The sequence below is a fragment of the Cololabis saira genome, chromosome 11 (genome assembly GCF_033807715.1).
Source record: "Cololabis saira isolate AMF1-May2022 chromosome 11, fColSai1.1, whole genome shotgun sequence".
Classification (NCBI taxonomy): domain Eukaryota; kingdom Metazoa; phylum Chordata; class Actinopteri; order Beloniformes; family Belonidae; genus Cololabis; species Cololabis saira.
The window spans coordinates 41,813,036-41,835,167 of record NC_084597.1 but is presented as its reverse complement, the minus strand read 5'-3'; the positions used below and the strand labels follow the sequence as shown (position 1 = coordinate 41,835,167).

The 22,132-nt window shown below is 41.5% G+C and overlaps 1 protein-coding gene across 4 annotated transcripts; it reads left to right on the top strand.

Annotated features, from left to right (window-relative positions):
* Nucleotides 1–153: 153 nt before the first annotated feature.
* On the top strand, nucleotides 154–20,629 carry sptlc1 (serine palmitoyltransferase, long chain base subunit 1). Of its 4 annotated transcripts, none has more exons than XM_061734547.1 (16): nucleotides 154–274; nucleotides 2,575–2,682; nucleotides 2,768–2,862; nucleotides 6,523–6,616; nucleotides 6,711–6,783; nucleotides 6,956–7,027; nucleotides 7,588–7,720; nucleotides 8,464–8,593; nucleotides 8,665–8,754; nucleotides 11,086–11,193; nucleotides 11,377–11,472; nucleotides 12,678–12,774; nucleotides 12,903–12,957; nucleotides 14,362–14,479; nucleotides 15,490–15,563; nucleotides 20,168–20,629. In XM_061734547.1, exons 1-16 carry the CDS (start codon nucleotides 221–223, stop codon nucleotides 20,265–20,267), a joined length of 1,497 nt encoding a protein of 498 aa, XP_061590531.1. In that variant the 5' UTR covers nucleotides 154–220; the 3' UTR covers nucleotides 20,268–20,629. The 4 variants fall into 4 exon arrangements, with proteins under 4 accessions (XP_061590531.1, XP_061590529.1, XP_061590532.1 ...); XM_061734545.1 differs by lacking the exon at nucleotides 20,168–20,629 and adding an exon at nucleotides 19,560–20,145; XM_061734548.1 differs by lacking the exon at nucleotides 6,956–7,027.
* Nucleotides 20,630–22,132: the final 1,503 nt, after the last annotated feature.

Below are 22,132 nucleotides of genomic sequence, written 5' to 3'. Positions count from 1 at the left end.
ATGCGTTTCATCTCAATAAGACCAAATGTGACAAATTTCCTTCTCATTCTGTGTTTGTTCCCATGCTTTGTGGGAACAAACACAGAATGGGTAATGAACACAATTGTTCTTTAACGGGCTGAGGGCGGGTCGTATTGTTCAGTTGGATGTCCAGGTTTCCTTGTTTTCCTGCGGGCCGTGAACGCAGCCCCGCTGATGACGTAGGCAGGAGGAGATAAACATGGCGTCGGGACAGCAGTGGGTGTTGGTAGAGATGGTGCAGGCGTTTTACGAGGTAAGGCTCCTCTTCTCCCTCCCGAAACCATACACAACAACGCTCGGGTGTAACGTGACGGATTATCCCCAGGTTTAAAGGGCAGCCCTGGCCGTTTTCAAGCTGGTTTCATGTAGTTAACAACAGTAAAGTTGTGGGCGGCGTGGTTCCCCTCATCTGTCTCCTCCGTCCTCCTCCCTGTGACCCGGGAATCCGCCCTGTGACCCGGGAATCCGCCTCGGCTACACCTGGAGGAGTTCACCAGCTCTTGAAACAAACTTTGAGGACCCCAGGAGACGAGGGGAGACCCCCGAGGTTCACCTGTGTTCCACATCCGGGTCTCGGCAGGGGGCGTGGCCAGTGGAACACCTTATAAAATCAACTTTAATTAAAGCTGCAGTCAGCGATGAACGGGCCCTCACGCGGGCAATTTTCACCAATAAAGATCAAGGACTCAAAACCGAGTCCGATGACCCCACCATGAGTCTTTATATCAAATCATTCAAAAGTTATGGCAGAAAGTAGGAACTATCAAATATGGACCAATCAGATGAAGGGTGGGTGGGCTTTTTGGCGTCTATCGTCGCCACGGTAACGCTTTTGACTGAGAAAAGTAATGTGCATGGTCGCAGGATGGAGACGCACATTTTGATGTATAACACACCTGGGTGCACGTTACGGTTCGGGCTCTGAAGCGGCTGAAGAAATGGCATAAATTGTGGCAAAATTACACGATTAATTCAAAATGGCCGACTTCCTGTTCGGTTTCGGCCATGGCGCCAAGAGACTTTTCTTTAAGTTGCGACATGATACAGGTGTGTAGCGATTTTCGTGCATGTACGTCAAACCGTATTGTGGGGCTTGAGGTACAAAGTTTTCTAGGGGGCGCTGTTGAGCCGTTAGGCCACGCCCATTAATGCAAACCATGAAATATGACATTTTTCTCCAGGCCTGGCTTGCTGCAAAATTTGGTGACTTTTGGGGCGCCTACAGGAATTCTCGTGGCTCCGGGGCCAGCGTTCAGCATCCGCCGGGCAGATCCGGCTGAAATAGTGCATAAATGTTATTTATATACAACTCATATTTTATTTTTTTAACAATAAAGTTGCCATTTGTGAAAATTCAGTGTTGTGATTTATTTACAGGCTCGGGCTGCTCTGGCGGAGCGAGGTTTATTCTCCTCCCCTGCTACACGTCATTCAGGGAGCCAATCAGCACAGAGCCTCATTATCATACCCCCCCCCCCCCCCCCCCTTCCCTAAGAATGGAGCACAGAAAAAGGGGTTAGAAGCGGTAAAACTAGTGACAGGGCCCACAGGCTGGATTTATGATTTATGTAGAAAAAACAAGCTTTAGATTGTTTTTAAGACATTCAAGGCCTGTTTAAAATATACATTTAAATGCCATAATAGGTCCCCTTTAACACGTCTATACGAGTGTTATGGGTCGTTCTCTCTGAACCCAATCGCACGACACCAAACCGGGTTAAACTTTAGCCAACACGAGGCGTAGTTTAATATAAAAACACAGAAAAACTGGAGTTTTCGGGTAGTACGCGCTGGTGCTCATGGGAAACGTAGTGTTCTTTCTGGTAAAGCACTACCGCTTTTCTCAGAAAAGCTGAAAGTTACGTTGTGCTGCTTTAAGTAGAAATTTTGGTTATCTATACTTCACTGGAGTAATTATTTTTCAGACGACTTTTTACTTTTACTCCTTACATTTTCACGCAATTATCTGTACTTTTTACTCCTTACATTTTAAAAACAGCCTCGTTACTCTTTCATTTCGGCCTTTAAATAAAAACTATCCAGTTAAATTGCTCCATCCGGATAGAGTGAATTTGGTTGTGGTTGTTTCAGATGTTCTTGTCCAGTTTTGTTCTTACATCCGTTCCCTCAGATTCCTGCAACTAAACTTGGATGTACATTCCAATAAAGGTTAGGATAAATGATAACTTGCCTCTGAAGTTTGACTTTTTGCACCATTACAATACTTATAGGCAACTAGTCATCATATCTCCTGCTCTTTGAAACACATGTTAATGCTCAATAGTACACATATATGCTTCTTTAATATATTTACATTATACTAAGATACATTCATTTTCAATGGCGTTTGTCCTTAATGGCTTTTTTCCCCCTTACATTACTTTTACTTTTATACTTTAAGTAGTTTTGAAACCTGTACTTTTATACTTTTACTTGAGTAAAAAACTTGATTAGATACTTCAACTTCTACAGGAGTATTTTTAAACTCTAGTATCTATACTTCTACCTGAGTAATGAATGTGAATACTGAAGACACCTCTGCCTGTCTCCTAGGCTCCTGCATATCACCTGATTCTGGAGGGGATCCTCATACTTTGGATCATCAGGCTTCTGTTCTCGAAGACCTACAAACTTCACGAGACCTACAAACTGACAGAGAAGGTAACGCCAGTAGCGTGGTGACGAGTAGAGGCAGTGTTTGTAACCGTGTACCACCAAACGGCTGTCGTATGGTTGTGCCTTGCAGGAAAAGGAGGACCTGATAGAAGAATGGCAGCCAGAGCCTCTGGTTCCTCTGGTCTCCAAAGACCACCCCAGCCTCTACTACGACGTTGTCTCAGGGTAAAACAAACAAACACACCTTTTTGCTTCATTCAGTCTGCCCCGAGCTCAGACCACGTGATGCTCAGAGGAATATAAAAACTACATCTCAGTACCCACACACTAGGCTTGGGCGGTATCCAAATTTTGATACCGTCAAACTTCCTCCACATTTTACCCCGGTATACGGTATTACACCATGTCCTAACTGCATGCGACACGAGCGAGCGTCAGCGACAAAAACAATTCCATTGCTTTTTGCTATTTCCTATTGGACTGTCCAAACTGGCTGCGAGCGAATCGGCGCAACGCGGCGCACCGTTTTGAGCTGGACTTTTGTTGGACGCCCTGCTTCTATTTTCTTCCTGTCACTCGCCTTGAGAGCCGGTTGAAAGCGCTGTAGGAAACAGTCATTTCAATACAAGAACCTCAATAAAGTGGCAGCTCCTGGAGGGAGATCGCCAGGGAGCTGGAAGGTTCAGATAAGATAATAAGATATAATAATAAGATAATATATAATAGGATAATATTTCTTTCTGCCACTTTATTGAGGTTTTTGTAGTGAAATGAGGAGGAATCATAGAGATAACTTCTCATTTCAACTAACTGGATCAGCCGTTGCTCATCCATTTAAATATCACAATTTTTGTGATTTTCTTGTTTTCTGTTTAGAAAGTACAAACGTAGGAAGATTACAAGTACTCACCCATCTTTTACTTGTCTCTTTACTCTTTAAGGGTTATTTTAGGAGTTTCTTTCAGGAGCGCACAGGCGGGTAGTGCGGTGAATAAAGGCTGATTTATGGTTCCGCGTAAAGTCAACGGCGTAGGGTCTGCGTTGGTGTAATGCGGAACCATAAATCAGCCTTTTAAAAAGCGAGTTTCAGCTGTCAATCAAAATAACGTGGGGGCCCATAACAGTTTCAGTGTTTCATGACAGAGAGCGTCCGATGCCACGCAGTGCGACGCGATAGTCAACGCTCGCATGCAGTTAGGACAGGCTGTTACCGTGACTAATTAAAAATGATGACGTAAGCCTCAAGTGGTATTACCAAACTGTTGGCTTGAGCCTTCACCGTTCAGAAACTGAATACCAAACACTATTACTGAACAATAACAACATAACATGCTTAATATTAACATATTTTATTAACAAGAAATGCAGCTTATAAAAAAAGTGCAAATACAACAGTCGTGCACAAATCAATTTGAGCGACCCGGCTCGCTTTGATTGACAGTAAAAGCCTGTTCTCTCTGAAAAAATAACATGGAATTACAACTGATGAGACCAAAGTGGAGCTGTTTGGCCAAAATGCTCGTTGCCATGTTTGGTTTTCAACAGAAACGCCTCATTTCCCAGTGTCGAGCACGGAGGCGGAAGGTTGGTGGTCTGAGCTCGTTGTGCAGCCACGGGGCCTGGGTGCTTGTCGGTCGCTGATGGGCCAAGATCTCATCTGTGTACCAGAGTAGTCTAGAGTAATTCTGAGGATCTTTGTTCAGGAACTAAAGTCAGCCAAAAACGGTGTCTTGCAACAGCACCGTGATCTGAAGAATAGCAGCGCATCTGCATCAGAGTGGCTGAAGAAGTTTTGGAGCGATTGAAACGCCTTGGCAGGAATTGTAGAGCGCTGTGCATCAAAACCTCCCACTGGAGGAGAGCTGGCCCAGCGGACCCCTGGGATCCTGACGAGGGCCGTGTAGATCAGGGGTGTCAAACTCATTTTGCTTGGCGGGCCGGATTTCACCAATTCTTTTCTCGTGGGCCGCACGCTCATAATAACAAAAACAGTGCGAATTTTTTTTTTTTTCTAATTCTTTTTTTTTTTTTTTTTTTTACTATTGTTATCTAATCCAATATCAGTTTAGTTAATTTAAAAGGAAATATGCACTTTGTTTACACTCTAATTATGTAAAATATATTTCTTCAGGATCTTTTCTTGAAATTTCTTGTTTTTTTTCAAATTATGTAAGATACTTTTAATATCATTTTACAAAGATAAACAGAAACAAGTATGTTTTTTTTATATTTCGCTTTTTTATAGGAAATTTAATTAAAAGCGAAATCTTTTTTATTACATCCGAGAGTGTTTCTTTGGGATTTAGAGATTTTTCCAGTATAATTAAAGCAGCACAACGTAACTTTCAGCTTTTCTGAGTTTGGCGGCATCTTTTGGACAAAAGCGGTAGTGCTTTACCAGAAAGAACACTACGTACTGCCGGAAAACTCCTGTCCCGTCGCTGCATTTGTTTTGATGAGAGAACACGGGACGCTTTTCTGTTTCACCAAGTGAACAGACGGAACGCAAAAAAAAAGATGTTAAACTGCTGGAAAGGAACTGGAATTTACCGGGATACCTTAAACAAGGAAGCCAGGGAGCGGTATATGGAGAAAATAATGATTATTAACGGTTTGGATCCATATGAAATCCCTACTGAAGAGCCATGTGTTTCAATACATTTGTATAACATTGTATAACATACAGTACATGTTTTGTATCCCTCTTACTTCTCTTTTCTTTTTTTTTGACTGCTATATTATGTTGAAGAGTATGAAAACCGCATGAAAACCTCTCTCGGGTCGCATGAAAACCTCTCTCGGGCCGCATGAAAACCTCTCTCGGGCCGCATGAAAACCTCTCTCGGGCCGCATGCGACATGCACATTTGACACCCCTGATGTAGATGATGGATGGATGTCTAATATTAAAGGCAGGATTATGGTTCTGCGTTAAATCAACGCTGAGCGTGCGCCGCAATGAGCACCCCACGGCGCACACCACGCCGTGCCTGACGTCACCTCCCAGAAATTGTAACTACACGTCGAGGCGACGCAGACCAACGCAGATGAGAGGTCTGTGATTGGTTCGCTTGGTAGCAACGCATTTCCGGTACCGGTTCATGAAGCAGTCGTGAACTTTCAGCCTCTTTTCTTCCTGTATGTGTGATTTTCTTTTGTTTAGTTTTTTTGCACAATAGTTGTCCTCTTTGATTCACTGTGACCGGAGAAGTCGGATAAACCATTTAGGAAAAGATTGCACCCCCTAGCGGTCGCGGGGGGAACTGCACCGCGGAGAAATGGAGTGACGGAGAAGTCTGAAGGTTCACGATGGCGTCACGGTGACGGCGTGTGTTCTGCGTTGGTTTAACGCAGAACCATAATCCAGCCTTAAGACCCTCCACAGTTATTAAATATACCGTTAACGATTTAGTGTCATAATTAATAGTTAATAATTTTATCTATATAGCGTCTATTACAACACAGGTTGTCTCCAGAGATCAAAACATGACATAATATGCAAGTAAAAACTGCCCTTTAGGAGGGAAGAAACCTGGATCATAAGGGGGACCTTCCTGCTGAAGACCAGCTGGGTAGAGGAGGAAAAGAGAGATAGGAAAGAAAGGATGAAGAGGAGAGACATGTGTGTATATATATATATATATATATATATATATATTAGTAGTATTGAGGTATTATTGAATTGAACTGATGGCTTTTGCACCAAAAAGCCCCAGGATTTAAACTAGGGATTCTTGGATTTGTACATATATTCACTTATGAAATAAAACTGACAAAACAAACAACAATAAATGTCTTTGATTCCATGTTCTCCCAGCGTTATTCATGCTTTCTGTGGTTAAGGGGTTTGCAGTGTTACAATCCTAAAGCTCGTCTTTGATTACAGACCTCCGAGCCACAAAATCATCATAAACGGAAAAGAGTGTGTAAACTTTGCTTCGTTTAACTTCCTGGGTCTCCTTGACAACGAGCGCGTGAAGGTCAGTGTTTATGGGTTTTTGTTGCTCATCATGAAAAACGTCGCTTGGAAATTTGAATGAAAATGTTTTTTGCGTTTTCAATTTCTCATTCCAGGAAAAGGCTTTAGCGTCTCTAAAGAAATACGGCGTTGGCACGTGTGGTCCTCGAGGTTTTTACGGGACGTTTGGTGAGTGGAAGAGCTGGTCCTCAGTTATCCAGAGGTGTGAAGCTCCTGTCTTTACTTTAACGGAGTGTGAATATCTGCATTGAGGCTGGAATAACATAACTGAGCGTTTAAAGCCGACACTAGTTTTCCTATTCTTGTCTCTAATCCACATTTTCACCTTCACCTGCTCCAGATAGGAAGGAGGGGGCTCAGAAGTCCTCCATATATCAACAGAACAGCGCATGGGACAGACTTTATTCTCCAAGTCAGTTGAATGATCAATAAAAGTCAAGTTGGATGTGTTTTCAGTGGGTTTATTAGTCAATTTGTAGATGTTTAAATCCAGGTAACACTCAGGGCCAGGTGCTGCGTTCCTACCTTTGATTTCCTGAACGAGGTTTTAGCTTTCTCAAGAGTCGTCGTAACGTTCTCCTCACTCAGAATAAAAACCGTTGCGTTTGTTTCCTCTCAAAGACCTGAGATCAGTAGAATTGATTAGCCTGTGTTCACATCCCTAAGACTCGCCTGTGGTTAAGTCTCACCGTAGAAAGTGATCTGGACCCAGACTGGTATTAACAAAAACTCAAATCTCAGAAGATCCGTCAAATGCAGATTCAGGTCATTTTGACACCTAAGTCCGGTAGACTGGGCTCAGGTCAGGTGGGGGCTCTCTGTTTGAGAATACCCAAAGGAAATGTCATGTGAAGCTCCCATCAGAAGCAGGACTTCTGATGATAAATGTTTCAGGTTCCTCTCAGCATATTTGATCCCTCTCAGTGAACTTAGAGGATCATCTGCACGTCTGGGTGTCTTTCTCCCCTGCAGACGTCCATCTGGAGCTGGAGAGTCGACTCGCCAAATTCATGAACACAGAAGAGGCCATCATTTACTCTTATGGTTTTGCAACGGTTGCCAGTGCGATTCCTGCCTACTCCAAGAGAGGGGACATCATATTTGTGTGAGTGGCTTAAATCCTGGTTCAGTCTCATCCAACGTCCTGCAGAGGCTTTGATCCGCAATAGGGCTGGGCGATATATCGAGATTTTAATATATATCGATATATTTTCAAACGCGATATGGTACGAGACTATATCGTTTATATCGATTTAATTTTATTTTATTTTTTTTAATGATTTTAATATAGCTTATTTTGTGACTATTTTATTTGAATGTTTTATTTGAGATTTACACAAATGTTTTGTTATTTGCACAACTGTCAACCTCAGTGGAAAAGTCTGCCTGTTACTGTCTACATTGTATTAATTGCAATTTTAATTTAATTGTTATGCAGGAAAGGGATATTTGTTTTATTTTATTCAAGAAGCATTTTTATTCTATATATGCAGGCAGTTTATTTTGATTTCATTTGTTTTATACATGTTGATATTGTGCAGACCTCTGTTAATAAAGGTACCTGTGTGACATTTGGCACGAGGCTTTGTATTAAAACTGACTGTTTTTTTTAAGGGTTTGCCTCAGAAAAAAATGAAGCTAACAGAGATGCTATGCTATAATGCTTTGGGGGAAACCCCAATTATGGCACAGAAAAAATATCGATATATATCGAGTTGCCATTCAGCTAGAAAATATGGAGATATGACTTTTGGTCCATATCGCCCAGCCCTAATCTGCAAGAAAACACATCTCCCAGTCTGTGTTGGGTTTGAGGGTGGCCTTCTGACGCTTGTGTCTCGTGTTCAGGGACGAAGCCGCATGTTTTTCTATCCAGAAAGGTCTCCAGGCGTCGCGCAGCTTCATCAAATACTTCAAACACAACGACATGGAGGATCTGGAGCGGCTGCTCAAAGAGCAGGAGCTGGAGGACCAGAAGGTTGGTTCCTTGTGCTGCTGATTCCCTTCAGTAATATTCTGTTCACCAAAATCTTTTTCTTTTCTCTGCAGAATCCTCGTAAGGCTCGAGTGACGCGGAAGTTTATCGTTGTGGAGGGGCTGTACATCAACACTGCGGACATCTGTCCTCTTCCCGAGCTGGTAAATGCAAAACTAATGAACCTAATAAATTAGTAAACCTCAGGAGGGATAAGCGCATTTCACGCAGCCACGAAGGTTCGGGCTTCGGCTGACACGAAGGACGTTCACGTGAAGGCTCCTTCTGCTGATGGTCATGTGATTGTAGACGTGGTGAATCGTCTTTCTTGAGACTTTAACTCGTTAATCTGAACAAACAGCAGTGTTGTGCAAGTTCCTACTTCTCATGAACTAGTTCAAAGTTCAGTTCACATAGTTTAAAGGGAACCCTGGCTATTAAGACATGTAGGTCTTAAAAGATAAATGTTGGTATCAATTATAACAATGTGATATAAAAAACCTTTTTGATGTCTTCGTTTTTATGAAACTTGAAAATATAATTTAACTCGTAGGTCGCCATTGTTGTTTACACCGCAATGCATTCTGGGTAGTGATGTCAGACGGTGGCACCTGCTGGCCCTCGAACAGTTTTGACACCCAGAAACAGATGAAAACACAGCTAAACAGGTGACGGCGCACCAGAAATACAGATGAAAATGCAGCTAAAAACATTAAGGTGACGGCGCACCTACAAAAAAGTAAAAATAAAAAAAAAATAAAAAAGTACAGCACCATAAAGCATGAACTATAAAAACACCATAAAACTCAGATAGACTAACCGACCACACGTTTCAACCAGCAGATAGCCGATGCTACAATAAAAACCCCAGCCAGATCTGGCGTCATTAAATTAAATAAAGATGTTCTTGCCTATTTGACGCGAAGCCTGCGCCTCCCGTTTCGTCAAAGTCCCGGGCCAGTCCCCTCAGCCTCTGGTCTGTCATCAAACGGTGGACCCAGCACCGAGGCCGGTTTTAGGGGGGGGGCAGGGGTGGGCTATGCCCACCCAAACGTGCATCCTGCCCACCGGCGTCTCCATCCCGGCGAGAGCGGAGAGCGGATGGCGGTGCGCTGCAGGCTCTAGAGCCACGGCTACGGCGTCAACGGCGTAGGCTACGCCGTCGACGCCGTAGCCTAATGCACTGGTAAGATGCGCACAACTTTGATCGTTTTTGCAGATCTCCCGTGCATCACAGCACACAAGCACTTTGATCCAATATGCCTGAACCGAGACGTCTTATGGGGGGGGGGGAAGGAAGGAAGGAAGGAAGGAAGGAAGGAAGGTTCCCGTTGATACGTGTTTGTGTAACAAACATGGCGGATCTGAGTCATTCCAGTTTTATTAATTAAATGTAATTGGTGTAGTTTAGTAATCTTTAGTATTCTTTTAGAGCAGTGTTTTGGGGGCTCTAAAGACTGAATGTGGTGATAGATTTATAGTTACAAAAGTGGAGTTGAATTGGTATTTTTCTTATCGTCATTTTTATCGTTATCGGGATAAATGCCAGAAATTATCGTGATACATTTTTTAGTCCATAACGCCCATCCCTACTGTGCAATCGTGTATTGTCCTAGTGGCTTTTCAACTTTACTCAGAGGCTGTAAATCTCCAACATTGTAGTCCATTATCAGTGTTTCTACCTGTTGCAGGTAAATCCTCCCCCTGAAGGAGCAGCAGTGACTGGGGTCTTTTGGGGCTGTTGGGTCTTCTTGCTCTTTCCTGATGACTTTGTTTGATTGTCAAGGACTTGCAGATATTTTCTCACACTGGACGGATGCTTTAACTCCACATGACGTTTCAAATGTGAAGTTGACGAGGCAGACGCTCGGACTTGTTTTCTCAGCGCAGGTGAACATAATTTGTACAGAAAGGTTAGATTTCTACCGTCAGACTCTTTGGGAGACGATGTGTAAAATTCCAGCAGATAATGATAGGGATCATCATCTATGTCTCGCTGACGCTGCGTCTGCATCGTCTCTCTCTTCACTGGTCATGTAAAGATGCACCGGGCTCGGGCTGCCGTTGCCATGGAGCTGGTGCCCGTTGTTATGCTGGTGTGTGCACTGCATTGTGGGTAATGTAGTGTGAAGTCGTCGTCTTGTCGCGTATTTTAAATGTGCCGCCGGCTGGTGAAATAACGATTATTCCGTAATAATTGGACCTAAACAGTGAAGCTGAAACTCACATAATCTGAACAGTTAAAATTCCAGTTCGTGATCTGCAGAATGAACAAGTTCAAGTTCTTTATTTGCATGTATGTTGCGTTCAGTTCAACGTTCTCACAGAAATGAACACGTTCATGCACAACACTGACAAACAGATGCCGTTCAGGAGTCACCAACGCTCCTCCTCCCGTCCGGTGGCGGTAGATTGAGTGGAGTGTGGGTTTTTCTGATCCACGCCCGAGCATCTCCTGCCTTTCTGGTTCCAACACAAGCTCTTGTGATCTCCAGGTGAAGCTCAAGTACAAATACAAGGTCCGGATCTTCCTGGAGGAGAGCATGTCCTTTGGTGTGTTGGGAAGACACGGTAAAGGAGTCACTGAGCACTTCGGCGTCAATGTGAGTACACCTAACTTCCTGAGTTTGCTTCTCATCCAGAACCTTCAAGGTGATGCTTCAGTCGCTACGCTAACGTCACTTTTAGACGGATCAAACTGTGTCAAATGTAAAACACGACTCCGGCGTCCGTGGTACGGGTCGTTTGCTTAAATCTTTGCTCACGTCTGCGTGTTTCTGCTCCAGATAGACGACATCGATCTGATCAGCGCCAACATGGAGAACGCCGTGGCCTCCATCGGGGGCTTCTGCTGCGGCCGCTCCTTTGTCATTGACCATCAGGTGACAGCCTCTTATTATGAAAGGCCGTAGATTCAATGATAATGTGAACAAGGCAGACTGAACCTGATTCAGACGGATGTTTTATTACTTGGAAAAGAAACTGCGACTAAAAGATTGATTATTTATTTAAGTGAGACAACTTTGCAGCAGTTTCTTGCTTCTATGTTGTCACCGTTTTACTGTTTTACAGCTCAAATTAAACAAGTTTGTATCAGATCAGAAGGATTTCGAATGATTTTGTATAATCTGGAAAACTCTGTTTGTTTAACCACATTAAATCAGTGATTCTGAGCATGTGAAGTGTATGGAGGATTTTTGGTGCCAAAATTAAATAAATAAATACATAATTAATTAATTAAATGTGTCATTAATTAATTAAATGTTTTATTAATTAATTAGAATTGGGCTGAAATAGGTCAATCAAGTAAAATACAATTCATTTTAAGTAAAACAATATATTTAATTATTTCAGTATTTAATGAATTAATGAAACGTTTAATTAATGATTTTGTGTTGTAATGATTTCTTTTTGCGTGTAAATCATGAAATGTAAAACTGTCAGTTTCACTCGTCAAACTCAGTGGGCAGATTCCAAACAGCTCATTGGTTCCCCTGCACATCAAGTCAAGGCTAATCCAATCCCCATAATGGGTTGTTGCAGGGCTTGGTGGGAAAGTGCAGAAATAACTCCAACAACTTCAGTCAGTTCCTCTGCTTTACATGCTACTTGCTCGGGGTCAGCAGGTCCTGCAAGGTCGAAGATATCGCTCACCAACTCTCTACAAAGTTCACGAAAATCCTCCAAACTCACAGCTGCCGTGTTTAGAAAGGCTTCCTCTTCCACCTCCAGTTTCAGACCAAAGCAGTGGATTCCACTAGATTCGCGTTAGTCCCGCCCACTGAGTTTGACGAGTGAAACTGACAGTTTGACATTTCATGATTCACACACAGCAACACAAAATCGTTAATTAAATGTGTCATTAATTCATTAAATACTAAAATAATTGTTTTTTTACTTAAAATGAATTGTATTTTAATTAATTAATGCCATATTTAATTCCAATTTTAATTAATTAATGACACATTTAATATATGAATGATGTATTTAATTCCCATTTTAATGATTAATGATGTATTTATTTATTTAATTTTGTCACTAAAAATCCTCCATAGAAGTGAGGTTTAGTAAATGTTGTGTTTTTTAGCGTCTGTCGGGGCAGGGCTACTGTTTCTCCGCCTCCCTGCCTCCCATGCTGGCAGCTGCCGCCATCGAGGCTCTCAACATCATGGAGGAGGATCCAGGTAGACATCGGTTCTTTGCTGCTTCTTCCTCAGCGCTCCTCGGGTTCTGGCTCACATTCAGGTTCTGTTTCATGTTGCGATTCAGCTCTGTTTTTGTTTCTGTCCCTTTTTCTTCCTTCTTTCTACAGATATTTTCACTGTCCTGAGAGAGAAGTGCAAGCATGTTTACAAAGCTTTGCAGGGGTAAGTTCAAGTCCGTTTTAACTAGTGTTGCACCAAATGTTCGGTAACCGAAATTGTTCGGCCGAAAATAGCAAAAAAAACACTTTCAGTGTTTGGTGGAATAAGTGTTGAAAAAAACCGAACAATTAATAACGGCGTGTGATGACGCAATCAAACAGCGAACAGTGTGTGGTGTTAAATGCAGCAAACATGTCAGCATGTCAGATCATTACTTGGATGTGGGGAAAAGCAGAAACACGAGAAATGATCCAGGCTGAGCTGAATTTGGGAAAGCGCTTGGTGATGGAGACGGTGACGGGACGCACAGCAGAGAAAAGGAACCGTACTACCGATGTGGTGGAGAAAACTCACTGTCTGATATGACCAGATCCTCCAAGAAAATAACCCAGATTTTTACAATTATTATACAAGGCTTCAAACTGCAGAGATCAGCCCCACCAAGACCCAATTAACTGGATTTGAACGGGAGAAAATGAAAAAGGATTATGAGAAAAAATACAATAAGTAAAGTAAGACAAATTGTGACTGACGGGTATTTCACTGCACATTTATTAGTTACCACCCCCTTCAGAAAATGACATTTTAGATGCTGCTGCATATCCTGGTTTAGACTCATGTACAGGATATCTGTCAATGTTTCACTATATTGTCTTTGGTATCATTTTAAAGGGGACCTGTGAGTATATCAGTTTTTGTACTTTATGTCTCTGTTGTTCCTAGATGACACAGGGCTAAAAGATAGTATATCATTTAGGCGAAAATAGTGTAAAAATGTGTGTTGTTTATAGTTTAAAGGGCTGCAGTGACCTCTATGTTGGTCAGAAAGATTCACATCTTAGCTTGAATGAATGCTTAAAAGGTCTCCTTTAAAATGATACCAAAGACAATATAGTGAAACATTGACAGATTTCCTGTACATGAGTCTGAACCAGGATATGCAGCAGCATCTAAAATGTCATTTTCTGAAGGGGCTGGTAACTTCATGAACTGATAACTGATCCAGCTGCCACTCAGGAAGGTTATCATACCAGAATATCATCTACAGACATGGATCTTTAAAAAAAATCATAGGTAAGTTTTGTTACCTTGAGTGGTGCTGACAAGTGCCAATGGACTACAAGTTGGATCAAGTCATCACTTCGAAATTAATGATGAAATGAGCTGTTGGTTGATTTAGGAATAAATAGGTAAAATTACATCACAATAAAATGCAGTAAGAATGATTAAAACACTAAATACCACATACAACTCCCCTCATTCCCGGGATGCTGGACTCCTCAAAGCTCTGAAGGAAAAATGGTGAAGTAAAAGTTGACATGAAGTGTTGAGCAGACGGTGAGGGTGGAGTGGTGTGGTGTCACGGTCGATGCTTAGTTGTGGACTGCTGTTCTGGCTGTGTGACAGGATCCCAGGTCTGAAGCTGGTGGGAATGTCCTGCGCTCCGGCTCTTCACCTACAGCTGGAGAAAAGTTCAGGCTGCAGAGCTTCTGACATGCAGCTGCTCCGCAGCATCGTGGATTATGTAAGTCCTCCCAGCTTACCAACATCTCCATGTATCTTCATGTCTCCTCTGTAGGGCTGGGGATCCATTCAAATGTCAAGAATCGATTTGATTCTGATTCCTAAGATTCAGAATCGATTATCAAGATTTGATTCGATTCCGATATTGATTTGGGTTAGTGTTAATTGAGCTGTTGCATGAATTATGACTGTAGTTCTGCAACATATTACTACTAGTGTTATATTGAGATTAAACAGCAAGTATTGCAGCCTATGATGCTGTAAGGACCAATCAGCTCCCAGAATGCTGATAGAACTGCTTTCAGAAACATCGTGGGTCAAAATTTATCAAACAGATCCAGGGAGGAAACAGAGACGGAGGAAATCAGTTTTATTTTTTCCTACATTCCGTTTTTATTGGTTCCATTTTCGGTCTATTTTGGTTTTTAATTTTTGAGCATTTGGTTTTTAGCATTTTTTGCAAATGTAACCCCAAGACAGTATATAAAGTAATGAAATATAAACAATTTATGCAATTATGACCTAACACTTTGTTTTCATACCTTTAAACATATTTAAAGGCAAAAACATGGCACCAGTTATTCTCGTGTCCAACAAAACATTCCTTTTTTGAGGATAAACAAAAAAGTACCAAAGGTTGTAATGTAATGATGTAATGTAAAAAAAAAAAAAAAAAATACATAAATAAATAAAAGAAAAAAAAAATCGATCTTTAGACATATGAATCGATTTTTAGGAATTAATATGAGAATCGATTTAGAATTGGGAAATCGATTTTTTTCAACACAGGCCTACTCCTCTGTGAGACTTTATAGTGCTGGAACTCACCAAAACAACACAGTCATTAACATTACTGCAGCAGTTGTCACTGTTGTTTTCTGTGCTTTTACAGTCTTTACCGTTTGATGCTTTGAACATGAGTTAATTTTAAGTAAATGGTGATGTAACCTGATGTTAAATACTCAATAGTCCTTTAGTTTCTGACCAAGCATCCTTGCTTTTCTCCATCAGTGTTTGGAACGACATGTGGCTCTGACGCTCGCTCGATATCTGGAAAAGGAAGAGCGCTTCCTGCCCCCGCCCAGGTAAGGAGCTCCACTCTGTACTCGTCCTCCAGTACTTGAGTACAGGTATGTTTTAAACTGGTACTGAGCTGCTGCCAACTAGCTGTTTCTATTTAATAATGGATGTGCAGGTGTGGACAGATGTGTTGTCATCCGTCCACTGCAATAACTTGAAACTGTGACAATGATTTACTGGAAGTGACTGAATGAAAATCAGACTTCTTTATTGTTGTTCACCAGAATTTTGTACAAAAAACTAAAGGGATAAATGAAACCGGCCTGGATAAACTATTTGGTACTGGATGTTCCTGCAACTACAGCTGGACATTTCATTCAGAAGTTTAGGCTCTGCAGGACTGTGGACACAAAGACAACTGAGGACAAACTGAAGACACGGATGATACCAGTGGAAATTAGGGTCGTCCCCATCAGGATTATTTAGCTCCCGATCCGATCCGATCACTTGAGTTTGAGTTTCTGCCGATCACGATTTTTCCCGATCCGATCACTTTTTTTGGCTCCCGATACATTTCTGATACTTTTTCCCGATCAGATACATTTTGGCAATGAATTTTAAAAAAAAGGAAAGAAAAGAGGACTAAAACTAAATGATCCCAAGTTTCTTTTCTTGTCCATTGGAAACAACATGGACATTATTTCAACAAAGCTTATCAGCTCTGGTGCCACAAAATGTAAAAATATGGAATTGTAAACTAAAACAAAAAGTGCAGAATAGTGCAATAACAGAAATAAATAAATTTAACTTCAAAAGAGGTCATTGAATGACATCCAGTCAAACTCACAAACACAAGAAAATTAAAATACTTTTTGTCTTAACCTTAGTGCAACACTCTGAATGAATGAATGAATGAATGAATGAATGAATGAATGAATGAATGAATAGCAGCAGCTTAATGAACATGAACAGATATAAAATTTCACAATTCAAACATGTAAACCATGTTAGTTTCACTTACTTTGCCGGCCGGAAGTGACGTTAAATACAACGATATATAAAACGCTTTAATATATATTAAAAACATTAATAACTAGGTTTGTCCCGATACTTTTTTGGCCGATACCGATGTTTTGAAAATGCCGTGATCAGACCCGATCGATCGGGACAACACTAGTGGAAACCAAAGAACAGAGAACAAGTTCTAAAGAGATTGAAGGTGACCTCCAAGGTCACGATCCATCAGTGTCTGATCAGCATCCATCACTGCCTGGACCCGAGTGGACGCCTGAGGAGGATCCACTGGTGGACCAACGTCAGAAAAACCCACACTGGAATTTGTCATCATTCAAATTGACAAACCACAAAGCTTCTGGAAGACTGTGACAAAACTGGAGGTTTTTGACAAACAACACCAGCTTTAAATTCACAGATGTAAAACAAGTCCTTCAAAGAAAAGAAGACTGGATCTGGAACCTGGAGGAGGCTCGGTTCTGTTCTGGAGCTGGAGTCTGGTACCGGGTGTCTTGAATCTGTGCAGGTACGATGAAATCTCAAGACCATCAAGACCTTCTGCAGACAGATGTTCTGTCCAGAGTCACAAAGCTTGGTCTCAGTCGCAGGTCATTGGTCTTCCAACAGGAAAATTACCCAAAACACGCAACTAGAACCAGCCAAGAACCACTCAGAACCAAACACTGGACTGTCCTGAAGTGTCCTGATCTACATCCTGTTGAACATCTGTGGAAACATCTGGAACCTGCAGTCAGCTTGAACTGATCGTCTTATGGCGCTTTTGCACTAGTCCCGCCTCCGCCCGGCTCAGCTCGGTGCGGCCCCGTCTTGCACGTTTGCACTCGGGGCTGAGACGGGTAGAGCCACTCCAAGCCCATACTATTTCTGTAACCATTCTAGCGAGGTTCTATCCGGGCTGAGCCGGGACTATTTCTGACGTCATCACCCTCCGCGCCACTGATTGGTCGGGGGGCGGGGCCGGCAGACGTTTGAATCAGGAAGCGGGAGTCAGCGCGAGAGCGACCCGCGGCCAATACATCCATGCCCGCGGCTCGCGGCGATTTTATTATAAAGCGCAAAACGTCTGTTTGGTGATCCAACTCTGAGGTGCAGATGTTCATAAACCTGGTGGCTGACGAGAGAATTAAAAAAGGGATGTAGACGGGCTGTTTTACTCTCAGCCGCGCGCGGCTCCAGCTGATTTCTGATCAGCACCGACATGAACAAAGCGGTTGCGCAATCGAGTACGTCACAGCAGCTTCACCCCAACCCGCCCACTTCTCCCCTGGCTGTGGAAAAACAAACGGGTAGAGGCGGGTAGAGCCGAGTCGGGCTCAGTAAGTCCTAGTGCAAAAGTGCCAATAAAAAGGTTGTTAAATGAAATGAGGGTTCCAAATACTTCATCAAGGCCGGTTTTATTTTGATTGAAATTCTTTATTCAGTCACATCACACTACAAACATTATCAACACAAACATTATCAACACTAAGGCCCCGTTTACACGGAGCAAAAACGGAGGCGTTTTCATGCGTTTTGGCCGTTCGTTTACACGAAAACGGAGGTCAAAGTCACCAAAAACGATCATTTCTGAAAACGCCGGCCAAAGTGGAGATTTTCAAAAACTCCGTTTTCACATTTGCGTCTAAACAGAGGAAAACGGAGGAAAACTGAGATTTAGGCTCAGAACGTCACAGAAACGTCACCAGCATCATTTGTGCGACCTGTGTTTACAATTTGTTTGGCCACCGTCAATATTTTCTTGTATTTTATATTCTAAAGTCACACTTAAAAAGTAAGACCCCGTCCACACGTAGCTGGGTATTTTTAAAACCGAATATTTCCCCCCTTCCGTTTATAAAATAATTTGTATCCACATTACATCGTTTTTTAAAAATAAAACCCTTCCACACATAACTGAAGATCTGCTTTTTCGACCACATTCATAAGCATTCTAAACCTGTAGATCATCTGCGCGTCTCCTTCTCTGTAAGCCGCAGTTAACGAGCCCGAGTCCCCCCGTGTCCCGCCACGGAGCTGCCGCGTTAATATCTTAATATCTTCGGTTTAGCAGATACCCGGCTACGTGTGGACGGGGTCTAACTCCACTTCTCTGTCACTCCAAACGAAAGACTCTCGTTCAGTCTTGGAAGTAACTGGCAGTCAAGGCTGATTTATGGTTCCACGTTACACCAACGCAGAGCCTACAGCGTAGGGTACGCGGCGACGCGCTCCGTACTGCCCCCTGCAGGTTTGGCTGCTCATAGCACCTTAACAGCGTTTTCATGCCACTTCGTGTAAACGAGGATTTTTTTTATATCCGTTTTTGTAAATACCCGGCTACGTGTAAACGTGGCCTAACATTATCAACAAACATTATCAACACTAACATTATCAACACAATAGTGAGTGAAAAGGCACAGGCAGAAGCAAAGTGCTTATATTAATGCCTGTCCTACATACAAACAGTAGCAAAACTAAACCAGAAAAGGAGGACCAATAAGGTTTACGTGTATAGTAGTAGAGACATTTTTTTAATATATAAATATCAGAGAAGAACAGCAACAAACAAAAACAAATAAACATTAACATTTGTAGCTTTCAAAGATTGCTCTACAATTTTTGTTTTTGTAAACTGAAAATGAGCTGCACATTGGTAAATCTAGGTTAGCGTCATTCCATAGTTTAACTCCCACAACAGATAAACGTCTCCTTTTAGTCTCTTTTCTAGCTTTTTGTACAACAAATTTACAAACATCACGCAAATTATATTTTGACTCATGTATTGAGAAAAACCGTTGTACACAGACTGGGAGTAACTTTAATTTAGCTTTATACATTATTTGCATAGTTTTATAATAAACCAAATCATAAAATGTCATAACATGGGATGTTATAAACAATGGATTTGTATGTTCATAGTATGATAGTTTTCTAAAGGTATTAATGACTCTGTTGAACCACAGTTCAAAAGCAGTGTCTGATTTTCATCAGTGGATGTTCAAAACATGATCATTTCTCCGTAAACGTTGAATCTGGCGTGTCCTCAGCATCAGGGTGGTGGTCACCATCAAGCAGATGGACGACGACAACATTTTAAAGACAGCCTCGTTACTCTATTTCATTTCTGCCTTTAATAAAAACTATCCAGTTAAATTGCTCCATCCGGATAGAGTGAATTTGGTTGTGGTTGTTTCAGATGTTCTTGTCCAGTTTTGTTCTTACATCCGTTCCCTCAGATTCCTGCAACTAAACTTGGATGTACATTCCAATAAAGGTTAGGACAAATGATAACATGAACATGAAGTTTGACTTTTTGCACCATTACAATACTTATAGGCAACTAGTCATCATATCTGCTGCTCTCTGAAACACATGTTAATGCTCAATAGTACACATATATGCTTCTTTAATATATTTGCATTATACTAAGATACATTCATTTTCAATGGCTTTTGTCCTTAATGGCTTTTCCCCCCCTTACATTAGTTTTACTTTTATACTTTAAGTAGTTTTGAAGCCAGTACTTTTATACTTTTACTTGAGTAAAAAACTTGAGTTGATACTTCAACTTCTACAGGAGTATTTTTAAACTCTAGTATCTATACTTCTACCTGAGTAATGAATGTGAATACTTTTCAACACCTCTGGTCCTCAGCATCAGGGTGGTGGTCACCATCAAGCAGATGGACGACGACCTGCAGAAGGCCGTGTCCTGCATCACAGAGGCGGCGTCCGTCCTCCTGGGCCCTCAGTGAGCCGTCCCTTCCTGCCGGCGGCCTGCAGAACCACCGGGACCCATGGGATCATAATCCCTGCTCAGAAACTCAGAAATACACTCCTGTTTGTGTTTTCATCATTTGTCCATGTTCTTATTTATGTGGCGCATTAATGAACTCGTGTTGTCAGACGTGGGGGTGGTGGGCGGGGGCAACAAGGACCAAATGACCAAAGAAGAGTATTTGCTTCCTGTTTAACTGTTTAGCTGATGTCTGTCCTTGTTATTTAATGCAGATAATTCTTTGATACTGTAAAATCGTCTCATTTTTTTAGTCGATGTTGAATGTCTGTGAGAGCTCAGTGCCTTTTTGAACCCTATTATTAAAACTGATTCAAAGTACGTGGCGTAAGCTAGTTGTTCTTTTCTATCATTGACGTTGGTCTTAGGTATCCAAAAGTTTACTTGCAGAAAAGAGCTCCCAGGCCGGGCTCTCGTCACTCTGCTCCCGGTCGTCTTCACTCGTGTTTAGCTGTCGTAAACTAACAAATGCAGGGACTGGTTTCCCTCCTCGTCCATGGTGGATCATCTCCCACTATAAACACATACATTGAAATCTTTCTTTATTTCCATATATAATATATATAAATAAACAGTCATTTAAACAAAATTAAAGGGACATAAACCTTCATGCCCGAAAAGGAGTAGGAGGAAGTAAAAAACTTATGAGGTGCTACCCCTTGTTTCTATTTCAATTTTGCTTGAAAATAAAAATAAGAAAAACATTTTACAGCAAGCTTTACTTTATCAAAAAATGTATACCTGTTATTACCTTATAAAATAGTACAGCACTTCATTGCAATATTATACCTCAGCCTTATAAATATAGTTGAGCATTATAAATATACCTGAGCTTTATAAATAAATGATATACCAGAGCAATTATAATATATATATATATATATATATATATATATATATATATATATACAGATCTTATAAACAATATAATCATTATTATATATACCATTTTAAATACACATGATGCTGAATCCCCACACCATCACTACCTCATGTCTCCTCTTCCCTGTATTTGGCAAAAATCTTTTCTTTGTATTTGCTTTTGAACCCGTAAACGACCAGCAGAAGGAGACTCGGACCTGGTTACTGAGTTGAAGTCTTCTGACAAAGAGGAATCACCATAATTTATCCCATGCAAACCTGCAGTTGTTCAAAGATCAGATGGAGGCACAGGCACGCGCTCATCTGCTGCATCACCTGCTGCTGCACGTAGAGCAGGGGTGTCCAAAGTCGGTCCTCGAGGGCCGGTGTCCTGCATGTTTTAGATATTTCCCTGCTTCAGCACACCATGATAAAAGTAGCTGTGTCACCAACAGAGTTGTCCAGACCTTGATGGCAAGCTGGTGACGACCGTTAATTAGAATCAGGTGTGTTGAAGCAAGGAGACAGGTTTTCTCCAGAACATGCAGGTAAAAACTGCCCTTTAGGAGGGACCACACCTGGGCCAGGACCTGGATCAGTCCGGCTCATTTCAGGTCCAACAAGCAGCAGGTTCACAGATGTCAAGTTTGATATGAAGTCTGAAAATTTGGGAAACAATAAATAAAAAATAGCAAGTTAAAAACCGCAATTTTCTTACAATTTATGATTTCTGTGTTTCAATTCAGTTGAGATTGTTGTATTTACTTGATCTTCTGTAGCTATTCTGGAAATAAGGTTTTTATTTAAAACATAGAGTATCATTGCAAAAATCTTAAAACATGTTAATATTCACTTATTTAATTATGAAAAAAATTTTCATTTGAAAAAGAAGTCTCATTTGAATAGCTCATTATTACAGAACAAAGGAATGCAACATGAATCATTAATCTTTGAACTGACTTG